Source organism: Hesperophylax consimilis, chromosome 27, assembly GCF_061612785.1.
Source record: "Hesperophylax consimilis isolate HC1 chromosome 27, BYU_Hcon_1.0, whole genome shotgun sequence".
Taxonomy (NCBI): domain Eukaryota; kingdom Metazoa; phylum Arthropoda; class Insecta; order Trichoptera; family Limnephilidae; genus Hesperophylax; species Hesperophylax consimilis.
Window position 1 is genome coordinate 27,386,675 of NC_142862.1, and position 19,785 is coordinate 27,406,459.

General features: G+C 34.1%; 1 protein-coding gene across 8 annotated transcripts in view; it reads left to right on the top strand.

The window, feature by feature from the left end:
* Positions 1 to 19,604, top strand: part of rhea (Talin_middle and talin-RS domain-containing protein rhea) — a 144,579-nt gene extending 124,975 nt beyond the window's left edge. For 3 of the 8 annotated variants that reach the window (XM_089648420.1, XM_089648421.1, XM_089648425.1), the window contains 7 exons: positions 217 to 341; positions 1,529 to 1,648; positions 2,938 to 3,147; positions 4,446 to 4,624; positions 5,048 to 5,602; positions 10,244 to 10,627; positions 12,759 to 15,580. In XM_089648420.1, the coding sequence (XP_089504546.1) occupies positions 217 to 341; positions 1,529 to 1,648; positions 2,938 to 3,147; positions 4,446 to 4,624; positions 5,048 to 5,602; positions 10,244 to 10,627; positions 12,759 to 13,986 (2,801 nt within the window). In that variant the 3' untranslated portion in view covers positions 13,987 to 15,580. Of the gene's footprint in view, positions 1 to 216; positions 342 to 1,528; positions 1,649 to 2,937; positions 3,148 to 4,445; positions 4,625 to 5,047; positions 5,603 to 6,412; positions 6,620 to 7,996; positions 8,021 to 10,243; positions 10,636 to 12,758; positions 15,581 to 18,720 lie in introns of those variants that run through there. The other 5 variants (XR_016305003.1, XM_089648422.1, XM_089648424.1 and 2 more) reach the window with 5 other exon arrangements.
* Positions 19,605 to 19,785: the final 181 nt, after the last annotated feature.

Genomic DNA, 19,785 nt, shown 5'->3' on the forward strand with positions numbered 1-19,785 from the left:
AATCTTTCGCTGCATGGAGAGATCTTTCCAACATACTTACGGTTCTCGCGGTAGCTGTTAATAAAGAATTGTTTAAACTTTTGGTTTATACAATTCTTATCCATTTATTTCTAGAAAGCACGGCAATTGGATATTTATTTGTAATTGAATCCAAATTGTTAATTTATTCCCTGCACTTCAGCTGACTGACCTTATAATACTATATCTTCTTGTCAGGTTCCGACTGGGTGGACCCTGATGACCCGACCGTGATCGCGGAGAATGAGTTGTTGGGAGCTGCCGCTTCCATCGACGCCGCCGCCAACAAGCTGGCCGCCCTGAGGCCCAGAAAGAGCGTCAAGGTGAGTGACTAAACCTGAACACCCAGGTGCTGTAATCTGTTCCCCACAGCAAATGGAACTATAGCCATTCCTGACGAAAACATTTAACGACATTACAATACACTAGCGGAAAACGTCACAGATGCTGTTATCCAAAATAAAAGGCAATTCGCAACTCTCGAATTGAACGTGCTGCATTTCTTCACCTCGTATCGTTTATCTTAATCTCTTATGCCGGGTTCACACGATGACAGGACAATACTGTCTTGTCCCAGCTGCAGACCCATTGTCCTAATGTGAACAGTTGTTTGAAGAACAGGACAATGAATCAACACATTGTCCCAAAGATAGACGGTCAAGCTATCTCCGAAGTACGGTGTTCTTACTCCCACCACTGCGTCATTCTGCATGGTACGCGTGTAAACGCGGTTGGACAAGACATTAGGACAATAGCTAGTCACTCCATGCGTATATCTTTGATGGGCGGACATAACAGTATAACAAATATGTATAAACATAATATGTTTTGAGTACTGGTGTAACTATACTGTTAATACCATTGATGCCGGCATACAAAAGACACATTTTCTCGTATAAATCGTTAAATGGTCAAAAATGCAGTTATACTGTTATGTCCGCCCATCAAAGATATATCTCGGCTGTCGGCGCTTGGATCTCTTATTTCAGCTTAAAAATGTAGCGTAAATGGAACAGTAAATTACATCTTCATATTAAAGACTATTTTTCGCAAACTTGCTTGTACTGCGTGTCGTTGTGTATCCAATTTCGCCGCATTCTTCGTTTGAACTATGGTAGAATTGTTTTATTGTCCAGCCCTGCGCGGTATTGTTTTCTGTTTTGTCCTCATATGATCTCGGCATTAGAAATATGAATATATTAAATATTTCCAAGGAATGGATTGGTGTTTGAATTGGAGGAGCTAGCCTTGCTACCGTGAGATATGTTTGATATTCTTGGTTGTTTCATATTGTAATCACCCGGGAATCAGACATATTCGCACGGTGGTAGAGACATGACATCGGCACACCAGCGTACTTCAAGCAACAAGCCAGCAGTATTTTAAAACACCAAGCCACTGAATGTTACAACTTTCACAGATAAAAAGGTGGTCACCTTCTAGAATTTGTCTGTGATACGAATCATTTGAACTTTGTAAACTAATTGTAATGTTTTTTTGATTTTCGTAGGAAGCTGACGAGAGCCTCAACTTTGACGAGATGATTCTGGATGCGGCCAAATCTATTATAGCCGCTACCTCCGCCCTCGTGAGAGCCGCCAGCGCTGCTCAAAGGGAACTCATCGATCAGGTAAAACACGCAGACACAGTCACGGCTCTTCTACGGGGTCTTTTGGTCAATGACCTCCCAAAATATGCTACAATAGTATTTATATAAAAAAAGGATTTAACAAACTATCCGATTATTAATTTAGTTTTAATATTCGTACGGTAATTCCAGTGCCATCTAGCGTCCAATTGAGAAGCTACTGTATGTACCTAGCGTGGGTCACTTCAAGTTTTGTCCCCGAGCTATCTCTTTTCTTTCTCTTTGCCATAGAGACAAAGGAGGTAAACACTATCATGTCTGACGTATGCTTAGTATCATACAAAATTTATTTTAAAGGGATTTTCGGACCACGGATGACCACAGTGAGATAGATATATCTGCGACCTAAGATTATTAAGGTATTAGAGGGAGATGTGAAAATGAAAGTTTTTTGTGTGATAAATGATAGCCACCTTGAACTTGAATATTAGTTCGCAAAATTATGTTTATCATTGTTGATGAAATGTCAAATTCTGTGGATATCATATCGAAATAAATCTTAAACAATTCATTGAATCATAACAAATGTATTCAAATAAAGTGACAATTAGTTTATGTTACAAGAGAGAAAAATAAAGAGGTTAAAAACAAAAGTTATAATTATTATCAGTGCTTTTGCGGGTGCAATAAAATGAATGTATAGGTACGCTTTCATTGTTACTTTTTAAGGACCAAATAGGCGAATTATACTCTACCTGGCTTCTTACTAATGAAGTGTACAATGCTTTCAAACTGTCAAGTGACTTAAAATCACTTGTTCTGCATATGAAACCAAGCATTTTTATAGCTCTCTTTGTTTTATCATTTACATGAAGAGTAAATGTTAACTTTCCATCAAATATAACACCACCAAGTCCCTGATCATTCATAATTGATAAGCACCCACTTGTATCTTGACTTCTGGACCGAACAGACACGCGAAAGCGTTCAGTTTGAGACGGAATTCAGGACATAAGGCCTCTGAAGATGGACAGTGAGATCTGTCCGAAACGTCAGGAATTAAAAACTCCTTTTTAGGACTACGTTACGCGGGTAAATCGAGAACATCTTTCTACATCTTACACCCGTGAAAACCTCAACCATAATGTATACATATATATATATATAAGATGGTCCATTCCTGTTCATTGTGACACGCTTTGCCATTTTCATTCAGACCTATTTTTGTACTTGTGATCTCTAAAATCAACACTTATATAATCTCATCCTTTTGGAGGCGCCTGCGTTCTTTATCATTTGTAAAGTAATGAATCCTTTTGTTTGGTTTCCAGGGCAAGGTGGCACGCCGGCCACTGTACTCGTCGGACGACGGGCAATGGTCCGAGGGCCTGGTGTCGGCGGCGCGCCTAGCAGCGGCGGCGGCACACTCCCTGGCCGAGAGCGCCAACGCCCTGGTGCTGGGACTCGGCTCCGAGGAGCGCCTCGTCTCCAGCGCCAAGCAGGTGGCCAGCTCCACGGCCCAGCTGCTCGTGGCCTGCAAGGTAAGATGCCGACAGGAGCAGAAGAAAGAATCAAAATATTGCTTGAATTGGCTTAAGCCATGTTTGGTCACAAGATCTGAATAGCGGGGTACTTCCCCACCTTCCTCTTCCCACCTCGTTCCCCTTCCCACTACTTTCAGCTTCACAACATAAACCCAGATATTTGGGGCTCTTGTGAGATATTTACATAAAAGGTAAACACTTTTGGATTCAATAGAAACAGAACTATTCTGATGGCTGTCAAGGCTGAAATGTGTTATTAATATATTTTACACCTACACATAAGCCCTGCCTACCCCACGCATACAAATATAAATACTATTAAATTTTATAAAATTTTTTCAAACTTCTTTTAACCCCACAGAAGGTCAAAGTATTTCCGCTTTGTAATTCGAGATTGAGTATTTCTGAATGTATCCGAAAATTAAAATTGTTTAAGAGGTGATGAAATGCGCTTACAAATTTTATTATTGGAAATAAACATATAATTTTTGAAATGTTAAAATTTTTTTATGCAAGCATAAATATGTTTTTAAAAAGACTCACCTTACGGTTTTTCGTCTAAACATTGAACTAAAATTACTGATAATAAAAAACACATTTTATTAGATAAATGTATTATAGACGTTACTGTCACCTCATTTTTTTTTCATTTCATATAAAAATGATTAATGAAAAATTTACGAAGTTTCATTAATTCTTCTCAAATTGCAGTCGGAACCTTTGGTTTCATAATGGAATACATTTGAATTATTTAGTGGTTAACTTCGAGATTTGAATATAAAGCATGGTGTTTTCTCTTTCTTACACCGGTTAGATCATATTTCTTACCATGACAGTAAGGGAGACAACCATTTTTGTGAGACCGTATGAGTAGTTCTCAAAAGCGAATAATTTTATTGTGAGGGTTCAAAAATACATGCATTATTATAAAGAATCACAGCCCACTGCACCAACCACATTACTATAAGGTATCAAAGGCAGCTACCAAGCATGCACGACAGAAAAATCTACATTTGTATGCGATGCTCATCCAAGAGAAGTCTCGTTTGTGTTAATATTGAAAAAGACAAATATAGCTATCAGACCTTTCGATGCAAATCACAAATGTAGTTATCAGCGCTATCTTTTGGTATCTCTATTAATTAGCACAACTTTACTAACGCAATTAAGTCAGTTTTTTTTTTTATTTCAATTAATTTGCTATTTTCCTACTCCCTGCCCTGATTAAAAAGTCAGTGTTTCATCATCTCAACTTCCGTCGATCAATTGTCTAATCTAGTTATCTCATTCCTCAGGTCAAGGCGGATCCCAACTCCGAGTCGACGCGTCGCCTGCAGGCTGCAGGAAATGCCGTCATCAAGTCCACAGACAACCTTGTACGCGCGGCGCAGAGGGCCATCTCTCACGAGGAGGAGCGACACTTGGTGCTCAACACCAAGATGGTGGGCGGAATCGCGCAGGAAATCGACGCAAGGTACATTTTACAACCGTAGTAAATGTGTAGATCATAATTGTAGATAAATCTGTAAACTCTTGGCTGTCATATTGGCCAGAAAACAATGCTCTCTGAGGAGTAAAGCCATATTTTTTACATCACCATGATCAATGGTAGTTGGTAATGGTACCATGATCAATGGTATCTCCAAAGGTTTATGCACCCTTCAAAAGGCTATAATTTTTTTATCATCTGAATTATTAATTCTTTTTTTAATGTATTAAAAAAGGTTAGATTAGTATACTTATTATTAAAATACTCACTCCTGGAATACAGTTTTATTCGTAAAAGATCACTCTTCAAGAGGTTCAAAGAACATTTAATATTTTGAATAATTAGTATATCATAAATAATAAAACTAGAATGCAATTTTTACCGGAAAAAAATTATTTTTCTCACCAGGTCCGAGGTACTCCGCATCGAGCGAGAGCTGGACGAGGCCAGGGGCCGCCTGATGGCCATCCGTCAAGCCAAATACAAGCTCAAGGGCGGCGACACGTCGGGCGACGAAACCGACACGGAGATTACCCTCCACTCCACCAGCGGCAACACCCACAATACCCTGCTGCACCACCAAAGCACCAGTCCCTACCAGACCAGCACCCTCCCCCGTCCAGACACCAACACGTCCTACCAATCCGACACCATGAACAACCGCAGCCGGACTCTCAATTCAACGTTTGGCACAAACAACACCATCAACTCTTCATTCGTTAACTCGTCGTTCAACAACAGTTCTTCGTTTGGTCAGACGAAGCAGCTGTCGTCGTTTTCGTCGCCGCAGCAGCAGATCGAGAAGAGCAAGTATCCGTCACCGCCCCCCCCCAATCCGCCGCCTCCCATGTCGACCAATCTGCCGACCTTCTCGCGGTCATTGAACAGCACGTCGAGCATGACAAACGACGAGTCGACAAAGCTGATCAGCCCGGGGCAGAACTACGAGGGATTCACCACACGGTAAGATTTTATTTATTAATGTATCATTAATGATCGTTTTAATTAAATATTATTTTAATTTGTTGGTGCATAGCCTGAATGTGAAACTGTAAGATATTATACATTATCATTCCCTTTCAACCATTTTTCAAATTAAGGCCTCCCTTTAACTCTCATTGTTTTTTTATGGGTACTTCAGTAAATAACTGTTCTTTATAACATGATTAAATAAATAACTTGTTATCTTTGTTCCGTTTGTTTATTTGTATCCACTTAGAATAAGTTATTATTGCCTGGTCTCAAATATATAAATGGAAGAATGTAGATTATAATGGATTTCCACCACAAATAAATACATACTTTGAAAATATTCATTATCTTTCTGATGTATGTCCTGGAATGAATTCCTTGTTTCAGTAACATTCGTACATGTTGAGACGGGAGCTGTTCTATATTTACGATTATTTTTAACCTTTCCAATTAATATTTATTAAATAGCACTATTATATCATACAGTTTCCATTCCCTTATCGATAGTGAAAATATGAAATATTGTGTCATCTCAAATCTATTGACAATAACTTGAGTATATTGTATTTTATTTATGATCGATTGTACCTTACTAATCATGTATTTTCTCACTATTTGGACTGCCGCTCGGAATATACAACAAAAAATCACTCAAAAATCTGCAACACTATAATTCAATCAATAATAAAAATATCTTTGCTTCAAAACACAAAAACAATCAATAATGCAATAATTTTTAACACTTCTATGAATTCTTATCTGAAAATGCTTTATAATCGATTGTTTTTAACTAATTAACAGATGAAAATTATCTAAAACTCATTACGTGTAGTTAACATTTTAAGTTTATAATCATGATATGTACTACTGTTTTCTTGTTTTATAATAAATATAACTGTTATATTGCATTTATAACAAAAATCAATCAACATTCTAAGAAATAGAATAATTGATTTCAACAAATATATCTCGTCACAGCCATATTTCTACATGAATTTACGACTAAAGGTGTGTAACTTTACAGTTCAATAAATTTTGCATCTTTTGAAAATGATTTATAAACTATTTTATATTTTCATTGTTTTTGACCTTTAGGAGCCGGAGCACTGTAATTGCAGTGTTGAAGAATTGTGCCCACGCACGTCACGAAGCACTGCAATTGCAGTGTCGACCTCATACATTCATTTTCCGTTCGGATATTACTTCTACTGGTTTTGTTAAATACAAAAATCAAAATGTCACTTTACCAAGTACTGTATTGTCTTCAAGTTGCCCTTAACAAAAATGTATTTTTATTTATTGAATATTCTTGCCGGCTCCTACTGGTTAAATTGTATTATTTTGAGAAGTATAGATATGCTGCATTTATGTATGTATGCTTTTTTTGTTTTATTATCAATTGTTCTCAATTTGTTGTGTATAATTCATTCATAATTTCACTTCTTCAAAACACTTAACAAAACATTTTGCAATTTTGAATGCCAAAAGTTATACAAAAATCTATACGCTGTTCACTGAGAAAATAATAATAAATTATATACAAATAACCTTGCAAAGTTGAGGGAATACATATACTCTTTAAGCATGCCTATTGAAATTAAAATAATTGTCTGTATTTAGTTTTGGATCTTACAACCTCCGTTGTCTAAACCTGTCGTTTCCCGGGCTTTATATAAGAGGTTTTCGAAATCTAATGTAGACTAGAAAGTGACCTTCCTCTTGTTTTGAAGATCAAGTGTGCAAAATTTTACCAGTCTTGGAGTAAAACTGTTGATTTGTAAACAAATAAAATCCACGCCGCCAGTCCCGTGTCCGCCACAGACACTCTTCATTATATTAATAATTAATTATTGACAACGAGGGATGGACGGTAAAATGGATCATCCTTGGTAATAGATATTTAAAGATTCTAAATAAACAGTATGCACTTCACATTATGTTAATTCCTTCTGTTGTAATCCTTCCTAATTATTTCTCAGTGAATTGAATATGTATGTGCTAAAGTTATAAAATATTTTACAACTTTGTGTTCATAAATTGCAAGATGTTAACCTGACAGCATCCGGTATTCACTGTTCACATATAATAATATTATCTGTGAACCCAACATTTTAAACATTTTATGGACCATTATTTGTACGAGAACACTGTCCATTCAAAACATTATATTATTTTGTGTTAATTTAATAATTTATTTATCCACGAATGTGTAAAAACCTGACCATAAAATTATTTTCGGTCCCAAAATTCACCAACATACTTTTTAATAAGAAATAAACTGCCTGTTGATGTTGTAATAATCATATTTTTGGATTGGTTAATTCAAATTTTGAATTAAAATCGTAATTTTACTTGATTTTTTTTCTTTTTTCTTTCATTCCGCAGAGCTCCTAACACATCTAACAAGGAGTAAGTGTTTCCATATGGTTGCGGGGCATTGTAAATACTTTATGTCCTCGCAGCCAAACTATTCAATTACCGTTACCAAGTTTGAACCTCGTCTAACGCTAATGAATTTGAATTTACCCGGAATGAATATTAACACTAACCAGAACAAATTTAATATTACCTGCAATGCTCTTAAGGTTAAGCGAAGCATTCGTTATAATCAGCGCGTTCAAGGACGGCGCTAATAACTCTTTTTGAAAGTTATGCTTTAAAATATTAAAACAAATTATATGTTTGCGCCCGTACATGTGTAATATGAATATTGAATCATCGATACAATATTGTATTTGTATGCCTTTCTCGAAAGAATTGAATTTTCGTACCGACAAAACTATTCATTTTCTTGTTGCGTATGTACGGGCGCAAGCAAATAATTTTTCTTAATATTTTAAAGGTTAACTTGCAAAAAGTGTAAATTAATAAATTAATTTAATTAGCGCCGTCTGTGAACGCACGCGTATATTATAACGAACGTTAAGTTGAACCTTAATGCAACTGCAAATAAATTTTGCACACAGAATGGAATGTTTTTTTTTTTAATTTATTTTATTTTTCCCCACATAACATAATATTATTATTTTTTCAGCATTTTGACAACATTATGTAATTGTTTTCCTGAATGTGTATGATTTTTTATCATATTTGTGTGTTTTATCTAATATTATTTATTTACAGAATTACATACTGCATCTATTTAACATATTTTATTAATCAATATTTTAAAAATAGCGGGTGGTAGTGAATAATTTTATCGCAGTTTTCAAAAGGTACTAATTTTGAAAATTGTTTTTTATGAAGCTGTTGCTATTATTAGTGAGCAAAATTCAGATATCAATTGAATAAATTAATTATTTTTAACAGATAACGTTAGAGAGCTTGTAACCATTTGAACTGTGGCGTATTTAAAAACATCTCCTTGAGCGATAGAGATTTCCTGTTTTAGATTCGGCCACGCTCATTCCAAAAATCGTGCCACCAAATATTAATATGGAAATCCGTATAGCTACACAAATTTGGGTTGTTATCGCTCAAGAGCATTTGTGGTGCTACCCAGATTTGGGTAGTTATCATTTTAGAGCTTTAGCGGTACTACCCAAATTTGGGTTGTTATCATTCGAGAGCTTTAGTGGTGCTTCTCAAATTTGGGTAGTTATCATTCGAGAGCTTTAGTGGTGCTTCTCAAATTTGGGTAGTTATCATTCGAGAGCTTTAGTGGTGCTTCCCAAATTAGGGTTGTTAAATTGAAAATGTAATAATTTGGGTAGTTATCACTTGAGAGCTTTAGTGGTACTACCCAAATTTGAGTAGTTATCGCTTGAGAGTATTAGTGGTCCTACCCAAATTAGGTTGTTATCGTCTAAGAGTTTTAGTGGGGTACCCAAATTTGGGTAGCACCAAGTCTCAATTGGTTAAAAATTTCAAATGGTTTTGCCAATAAAAATTTTCAAATTGGTTATGCGCATACTTTTCTAATTTTGAATCGAGTTATTTTATAATGTTAAATGACAGTGGGTACCCGCTGTGTGATTCTAACTTGGCCTTTGACAATTTGACTGATATCTGATGTTTGTTTCGTAGTTGTTGACTTTAGTGCATGGTATAATTTTGACTAATTCTTTTTGTGTTCTTTCTTTTCTTTTTTCTATCCCTTCTTCAACCGACAAAAACAACCAAATGAAAACCGCTTCAAAATGCATGACACAATCAACTCCGTAATAAATAAATCAACTCACTTCATCCGCTTGGTATTTGGAAATTATCGTTACGTTGCGTCTAACAAACGTGGAATTATCCCAATATAATTTCTAACACAAACAATGCGATAATCAATTTAAAAATCAAATATTAAATTCTTCAATATGACTATGTTGACAATGTGCGTTTTAAATATAAATGGGAATTAATAATATGACATTTGAAATTGTTAAAATGTGACTAAATTGAAATTTGGATACCTCGAAATTATTATATAAATTCACATTTGGATATGATGATATGATATATAAATTCACATTTGAATATGATGAAACGATATATAAATTCACATTTGGATATGATGAAATGACATATAAATTGACATTTGACTATGATAATGAAATCGTGAATAATTTGACATTTGGAATAAATTGAAAAAATCACAAACTCAAAAATACCAATTTGCAAATGATGAAATTAAAACCACAGTATCGAAAACATGGAAAAGAAGACGGAGGACAGCCAGACCGTTGTCTACAAGACCACCTACTACGCGGGAGTTCGCCCCACCGTAGTAAGCGCGAGGAGAAAGCTCGCCAGCGACACAAACGAACTGGAAGAGTTGAACGGGATGCTCCGCACCGGCATACAACTCGCTAGTAACGATACCAGCGGAGTCGTAACTGGTAACATCCCCACTAGAAGAAGCAGCGCTGTTACCAGCGGGGTCGCACCTGGTAACAATTCCCCCAGGAGAAGCAGCGCTAGCAGCACAACCAGCGCTACCGGGGGGACCGTGGTCAGGAAGAGCGCACCGCCTCCACCGCCCCCGAGGGACCGGAGTCACCTGAAGAAACCCGATGGAATCGGAGAGTAATGGCGTAAATATTAATTTATTAAAAAACAGTTCACCACGGCACCATCTTTTCACATCGGTTCTTTTGGGTCATTATGTCTTGTCTATAGTTCTCTCTTTATCAATGTTTTCCTTCGACTTTGCTTCGATTATGGCTGATTTAGAAATGATGTGCACTTTAATAAATCTTTTTTTTTCGTAGTTTGTAAAAACAAAACAGGTAATACGGTGAAATAACTCGTGTTCTACCTCTAAATATTGCATTCCAAAGATTCATTTGTGCATTCCCCAAAGATCAAACGTGTTCAGCTTTCCAGCAGCAAGCTATCTGTCTTCCGTGCTTTAATTAAATCCTAAATTTAATACATAGTTTCACATTTTAAGTATTTTGCAGTGATAAAAAAAATTATGGGAAAACCTTATATTAGGCCCCAAATTAGACAATTTTTAATTTGAATTTCAGTTTTCAAGAGACTCAATAAATAAGAGACTTCCACAACGTGGAAACTTCAAGTGCAGTTTTTACGTACATCTGCATAGACAATCTATTATCTATCACATCAAATTCTGTCGACTGTTGTGCACGTAATAATATTAAAACCAAATTGGATTTCCTGCATACATTTGATCAGATGAATCAGCTTTATGTAATCGATTGGGACATGGACTGTTTTGTTGTTTTGTAACTATGCACCGTTAGGAGCTGCCAATATCAGCAGCTTGTAAGAGTTTGTGAATTTTTAAAAGCCCTAAAAATAATGGTATTGTGGACAGGTCCAAGGGGAAATGTTAAAATCAATTCAATTCAGGACATTGCAAGGTATAAGGGGGTATAGCACACTGAAATCAATAACTTTACAATATCGAAATCGATAGGAGTAACTACCAATGGTTTTATACCGATTTTATTGATACCCAGCCAACGTTGATAATGCAATTAATCAGAATTCGATTTACACTGGCGCATCTTTCAGTTTATTGACATTCCTAAACGTCAGACGGCTACGTAAAAGTAAAAAATACTTATAAATTGACAATATCGAATTGAAATATTAGCTTTAATATACATTGGCTTGTCCGCTTGTACTTTTTGACACTAAAAAGGGATTCAATTAGTTCATGAGGTCATTACTCATAACTAACAACTTGTGTTTCTCGAGGTTGGAACGAAATCAACTGTTCGCATCTTAGATCTATCAACTAGGTCTATGGAACCTGTATATGATTTCCTTCAGTTCTAAGAGCTTAGTTAGTTCACCTCCATTCATTTTTAAGCCATTTTGCATAACGACCGATGTTATCAAAAAAGTAGTGCATATTGACAGCTTATCCGACACCTTGGAGGTTGCACTAAAAGTAGCACCTTTTGTCTACTCGCAAATATCGCCATTTGACCATATATGACGGATTTCATCAATCGTTCTTTATCGATCGTTTGTGCTAGAAAACGTGCTGGGGAAACATTGACAAAGAAAGTAAAGCATTCATGGCATAATATCCCAGAAGAAAAACATTAAAAATTTCATATTATTATTAAATATCTGACTCATCCCGAAGGTAAGAAGCGATGAGACGCTTCAATCATCCAATATATTATTTTATTCTATAATCTTTTTAAAAATTAATAACTTTTTGTTTTGTTTGCATATTTGATTGAATGCTTTTATTAAAAATTTACAGCATGTTTTGTGTTTTTTTTATTATTATATTGGTAATTAGAAAAATAATAAACCAAGCTTTTATTTTTCGCTTTAACAACATTAAATTCAATTGGACACATTTTAATATTTTTTAGGAGCTAAAATATTCTTTTATAAATGTTTGTAAGTTAGTAGACTTCATTGTCTAGAAATTAGAAATATTTAGCCCATATTATTATTGAACTAAATAATTTAAATATACCTACTAAATAATATGATATCCATTTCTTATTTTCAGTTTAATATATATTCAAGTGCAATTTTTGTTTAGTTCAGAGGAAATCTGTGTTTATTTTTAAATCTCAAAGTTTTAAAATTAAATGTTAGATTTTTAAATATTGCACCATCTTCTGATAAAATATCTAACCCCCTGTATATAAAGATTTACAAAAACTAATCTTCATCTCACTTTTTAATTCCAACTAACACTAATGTGGTGACTTTTCAGTTATGAAACCCGATCCTACGAAACTCCTCGATCTCTCAGCATCACTCCCGAATACTACTCTTCCACCAAAGAAGAAGATCACAAGACGTACCAGTCTAACAACAGCGCTTTCTCCACTTACTCCAAAGATCAGAAATACGAAGCCCCGAGAATCACCAGCGGACTGGAGAAGCCCAAATCTAATATTCCCACCTCTCCGATGAGCCCCAAGTTCAACGCCAAGTTTGACCTCAAACGCGAGTTTGAATCGTCCGATCTTTCGCGAAATAACTACTCGCAGAACGTGCTGTCGTCTGTTCACGATTCAAAGACTGAACAGAGTTATTCGTCCGTCAGGAAATCTGGCGATATGCCCACTTCGCCTACTCCGTATATTTACGGTACTAAGAGTCCAACTTCCCCGAAGCCCTTCTCCGCAGAAAGCATGCGCATGGAATCTTATGCTCAACAGAAATCCGGTAACGAGCAATCTCCCTTCTCCACATTAGGGTCCAATTACACCAGATCGCCAGTCTCTCCCGGCAGCGGGGGATACTCCGAGGTCAATCAAGCTTATAGTTTCAAAACTGAGACTTCGAATAAAGGACAGAATTCAGGAAGCAGCGATCTAGCAAGGATGGGAAGCCACATACCCGTGCCAAAGCAAGAAAACCTCCAATTGTTCGGCAAGGAAGTATTCCAATACGGAGGACCAAACTATTCTCAAGAAACAATGACTGAAGTCAAAGAGATCCCCAACGGAACGCAGAAAGTCACAACAACGAAGATTTATAGTTCAACTCCGGTTAAAATCACAAGCACCAATATGAAATACGACAGCAAGGGAATCGCTCCAGCGAAATTCGATTCAATGAACGAATTCACGAGAGAATTCGGCGCCAACGAGTCCAACTATTCAACACTGGATTCGTCTGCCAATTATGGTAATTCGGACACCATGAAGAGTTTTACATCGCAATCGACGAATGCGGCGAACGACGCATTGAAGGGAGGACCGTCATTCTTACGTCCGTCTGACTACGGACAATCTGACTTCAGCCAATCCAGAACCATGGTCACGAAGACCATGAAGTCTCCTGCAGATCTGGCCAAAGAACTGGATTCTATGGAACGCAAGCTGATGAAGCAGACCATATCTTCGGAAGTCATCGAGAAGAAGACGGTCTTCTCGAGCTCCAGCAAGTCGGAGACCAGCTCCACGACCACAAAGAAATTTGGGAACTTCTAATTACGGTGATGTAAAAATGAAAACATAATTTTTTCACAGATATTTTCATGCACAAATATTTTTGTTGGACTTTAGGCGACTTGTCCAAATATTTTGTATATTAAATATAGTTAGTTTAAATTTTAAAAAATTGTCTTAACTATGGCACAACATTTTTGACTATTATTTTACAAAATACTACTTATAAGATTAAAGAAAATGATCTTGCCACTAATATATGTGCCTTGAATTGAGCCAAACCTCAGTGCCTATAACAGATTTCATTTCGAAATGTCTTTTGTATAATGAATGGTTTGTCAAATAAAATTGCCTTAAAATTTTAATTAAACAATGATTTGTGGGTATGATAGAATATTGAATATAAATAATACGTTTTTATATGCATTTATTTAAAGTACCTACCAAAACAAATTGATTATTTGTATAAACTTGATAACATGTTTTTAAGCCCTGACAAAAGAGGTAAAGTTATATTGAAAATTGAAATAATTCGTTAAAATTGTAATGTGTGAAAAAATTATGTTTCTTTTTTTCTTGTAATTTTAATATTGAAACCCCTTTTGTGCCTTATGCTGTCAAGGAAAAAGAATTCTTTACAATTCTATGTGCCATCTTCAATATATATTTGACATAATATTAAAACATTATTTATTTTCATTAAACCGCCTTTAAAATAAATCTGTAAAAATAACCCGATTCTTCTTTTAGACGTATTTACTAGATTTAAGCTTGTATTTAGAATTATTAGATCCCGTATATTATATTTTGTATAAACACTTTTTTTCTAGCGTAAAATATTTAAACGAAGCGTGCGTTACAACTTTTTTAATATACTACTCATAATTTTATTTCAACATAAAAACAGAATTCTATAATGGCAATACTTATTTTGTAGAAAAACTTAGTTATTTAGTAGTTTTTAATATAATTTACTTATAACAATATTAAATTTGTTTAGTTTGTATTTTTATTTGCCAGATAAAAAATTTCAAAACACAATTTCGCGGTACAATATTTAAATTTATTTTTTAATGTTTACATTTCAAATACTTTAATGAGATTCTCAGTGCTTTTATACTTAAAAAATAATATATTCGAAATTTTAAAACATAGATTTAATATTATTTTACAATCTCAAAATATTTTTGTAGTTTTTTTTTAGTGAAGATTAAATTATGTGTTATTTGACAATTTAAAAATTTGCAGAATGTTTTTAGTTTATTTATAAAAGATTTTATCAATACAACCTACTTATAAACATTATACTATGCCTTTATACCCCTGTTAATGCCAAAATTGCCTTTTTTACAATTTTACAAAGTAGAATTTAAAAAATATTGTGGCCTATTTTATAAAAAAAATGTTTTATTTGATTTGTAACCATTTTTGAAGATGTTATTGTAAAATTAATTATTTTTCATTATTATTTTAAATTATTTTTAACAAAAGATTAAACTTTTTAACAAAATCAATGATAACAAAAGTATTTAATTGATTTAATATTTTTTTCACTCAACTAATGGGTATTAACAAGTTGTTCATATAATTTGGAAATGTAACAAAATCTAATCAATTTATAACCAAAAATATGGAATATTGTTACATAATAATTATTAATAATATAAAATGTGTTTTAAATAATCCAACAGTGTTTTATTTATAATTGGTGACAGAATAATATCCTATTGTAATGTGTAACGTTTCATCTTTGAAAACCAAGATATTGGATTTAATATGAGAAGACCACAAAGGAAAAACAAGGATTGTCAGTTAAAGTTCCAAATTGAAAAAACAATGCCTTTTTTTAATCATTCAAAACAATATTAGCGAATCTCAAACGAAAATTGAAGCAGAAAAAGATTCTTGTGTTTAATGATAAACTAATATTTATAAGACAAGTTTTTTATGCATAGCACAACGGATAACATATTACTATAAGCAATAATTAGTCACCTGAAATATCCATACAAATTGAAAATATCACCCGAGTAATAATAAACATGTCAAAATACTGAAAAATGATAAGTCAAAATATTTCACCAACAAATGTAGATATAACATGTGTCGACGCCATCTAGTGGGAAATTTAGAACTAACAAAGCCTTTCCTACAAAAATAAAGTTGGTTGTTTACAGGTGAAAAAATATAATAAGCAGTAATTGTCGATTGAATTAAGCCGACGTAGCTCAGGTTCAGAGCACCTGACCGGACATCAGAAGGTGCGGGTTCAATTACCGTCGGAGGCATTTATTTTTACTTGGGAGATATTTTCAATCTCTATGGATATTTCAGGCAACTAATTATTGCTTATAATAATTTAGAAAAAGATTCGGTGGCATCTAAGAATTGAACTTTTTCGGGGCACTGCTCTACCACTGAGCTAATTCAACCCTATCCCTTTCGGTCATATTTAACTGAATCATACTTCGACTAAGAACTACCAACATTACCTTAATTTTCTTAATGCACATGTATGAAATATGCATTAAGAAAATGTTAGTAGTTCTTAGTCGACGTATGATAGAGTTAAATATGACTGAAGGGGATAGGGTCGGATTAGCTCAGTGGTAGAGCAGAGCCCGGCAAGGCCTGAATTCAATTCCTAGATGCGACCGAACTTTTTCTGTTTCAAATAGTTTCGTTTGAGAGTCGCTAATATTATCTTGTATAATCAAATATTACAATTTGAGGTTTTACTCATTTAAAAAAAAAAAAAAAAAAAATATGCCATCTTGTGTGATTACTGTGTATCTTTCACACTGCAAAACTATTTTAGCATGAACCATCGCTGTCAAAAACTGTTGAGTTTTTTGTGGCAGACAAGAATCATGAGCGTCCGCACACAAGTACACAAAAATAGATTTTTATATCCTAAGAACAATGATGAATGTCAGTGACGAAATAAAGAATTAAACATCCAATTCTGATTTTTGTCTTGAATTGATATTCCTTAATTTTCCCCTGTGGTCTTCATATCTACATAACATGGGAAGTAATCAAATTATTAATTGAGGAACTTGTACATGCAAAACAAAAAAACAGTAAGTAATAATAAGGAGAATTGTTATGTCCAAGGTAAGTATTTGATAGTTGTATACTGACGTCTCAGGAAATGAATCTGTGGACTTCCATGTATAGCAAACTCGACCCCATAGATAATAAAAACAAACGGAGATACGGCTTGTTTGCTTGATAACTGTCGCCAAGCTACGACCAAATTATCAAAGCGAATGGAGTCAATAAAAGTTATGCGTTTGTTATTTAGGTTGAAGCGGGGTGCCGCTGTGTATAGATATGCAGCAGTATGGGTAAACAACGCATTGTGCGGCACATTTTCAATCTAATAAAGCTTCATGGCCATCTCTTTCATTTCTATTATGTATGGTTCGACCTGATCATCAGTTTTATCCCCTCAAGGGGGTATTTCACCATCCTCCTGATAACTTATCCATAGCATAACATATATTAACGATTTATTTATTTATAAAGTCCGAGATTACTATTCGGTAGTGGAACCTATGAATCATATTAACTGAGATAAGTGAGCCAAGTTTTCTACCTTTGTGTGAGTATTTATTTATTGATATACATTATCCAATGGATAAGCTATCAAGAGGAAAGTGAAATTCCCTCTAAGTAGGATATTTTGATCAATAATCAAAGACAAAACCTACCCAGAGTGGACTGAATATTATACAAACTAATGCCTGAATTACACCTGCCGAGTACATTCGGCCAAGTGCTTGGCTAATGTGATCCATACTTGGTTTGGTAGCAGGCGAGACAGTAGTTAGAAGCAAGGCCCAATTATTCGGTCGAGTAAACACCGTAATAAGTGAATTTATTCCCGTTTTCAACAAAATACTTCTATTGCGACCAACGAGAGTTTCTTATTATGTTTATAATTATTTTAATACATTTGTAAATGTATCATGAGAGATTATCCAAAATCTGAATCCTTTATTTACTATATTTTAAGAGATATTTACATATTTTGGGGCAATGTGTACTAGTTATACATCATGGGTAAGGAAAGGTTAACCAGGAGCTGAGAGACGTCACCTAAATGTAATTTTTTGGTGTAACGATATTTTATTTTGAGGTCATGTTTAAATACAATTAAATTAAAATTATTAAATCAAAACAATCAACGACCCCCCTCAGCAGGCCGTGGTAAAATTATTAAACGTTGACTGGTCAGCAGCAATAAAAAGGTTGGGGATCAGTGCCTTAAAATACCATAAGCGCAGATTAAATCCACCAAACATAACTTTAAATCGTCTATCATGAAATCAGTAAAATAACATCCTTATTTTTTTTTTATTTGTTTATTATTTGTGTATTTTACAATAAATATACAATGTTTACAAGTCATACTGTTTTAATTTATACTACACTTTCATTAAAAGCATTTGCTTTTGGATGGAAGAGGAGTGTACATTTGCGAAAAAATAATATAACTAGGTTACAAATTAAAAAAATTACAAAATCCATACTAATTATTGTATTTGGAAGGAAGAATAAATATATATTATGGAGGATAAATAGAGTATTGTGGGATAATTTGTGAGATTTTCAAGTGAAACTAGGGGAATCAGTTATATATTTATTAGTTTTATGAATCTATTTAGTAATCTAAAACAAATATTGACTAATGTACCTGTATACTAAACTCAATAAGGTAAAAGATTACAATTTTCTCCAAATTTATTGTTGTTTTTTTTTATATTTCAGAAAAATTTGGAAGACGACATTATCCAACATAGGTTGATCAAGCTACGAGTGATGCCATCATAGAATTTAGCATATCTCTTCAAATTTTCATTTTTAAACATAGTTAATTATTAATCCACAATAATGCATACTATTAAACTCTTCATTAAATATAGTAAATAATAAATTATCCGTTAATAATTTTTACAAAATAAATTAAATATTTATGAAGGTACCTTTATATATATCTTTTTAACACGTTCAGTACTCTCTCACTAATCTCCCACCCCAAAAACAGGACAAGTGTCCAGTTAGTGAAAGCGGCAGATTATTTTTGCAAACTAAATATGCTAAAAATGAAACAAACAGAAACATGCAACAGTTGCTAGAATACATAGAGGATTAACCGAAATATCATCATCACTGCAATACTGCCGTGTAAGTAAAAACAAAGTATCTTCCTTGAGACACTGCAATTTTACTTACAACGATAGATTAAAGGATTGCTGGTAAATGGTCAGCTCTAGCAAGTTAAATGGCGGTATAGTAACTGAGTTTGTAAGAGTAACATAACAAAGTTTGCTGTTGCATGTGGCGTACTACTGAATTTGACATAAGAATTATAGAATAGATTTTATAGAGCTTGATTTTGTGCTTTCAACTAGTAAAAATAAGGGCAGATTTTAGTATTAGATAATCACGCGACCCATCATTGAGAGAGTTACTGAAAAAAATAAATTTACAAAAATCTATGTGGTTAAATTAATATGTACCTATGATACAAAATGTCATATTAGATACTTTTAAGTACAGTAAGTTAACATCATCTTATAGAGACAATTTTTTAATAGTACATAGTTGTGAAAGCTAACTTTTTTCGTGTTGTTTTATTAACAAAATTGTAACCATTCTATGAAAATTAATAAAGAAATAATAATAAAAATGTTTTTTTACTGCTTTTATGTAATTTTCTTCCTACGCTTAGATGGTTTGGGTATGTAGAGCGAATGAGCGAAGATAGGAGTGTAAGGAGAATATATGAATGGTAGCAGAAGTCGGGGACGCCCGAGGAAGACATGGCACGAT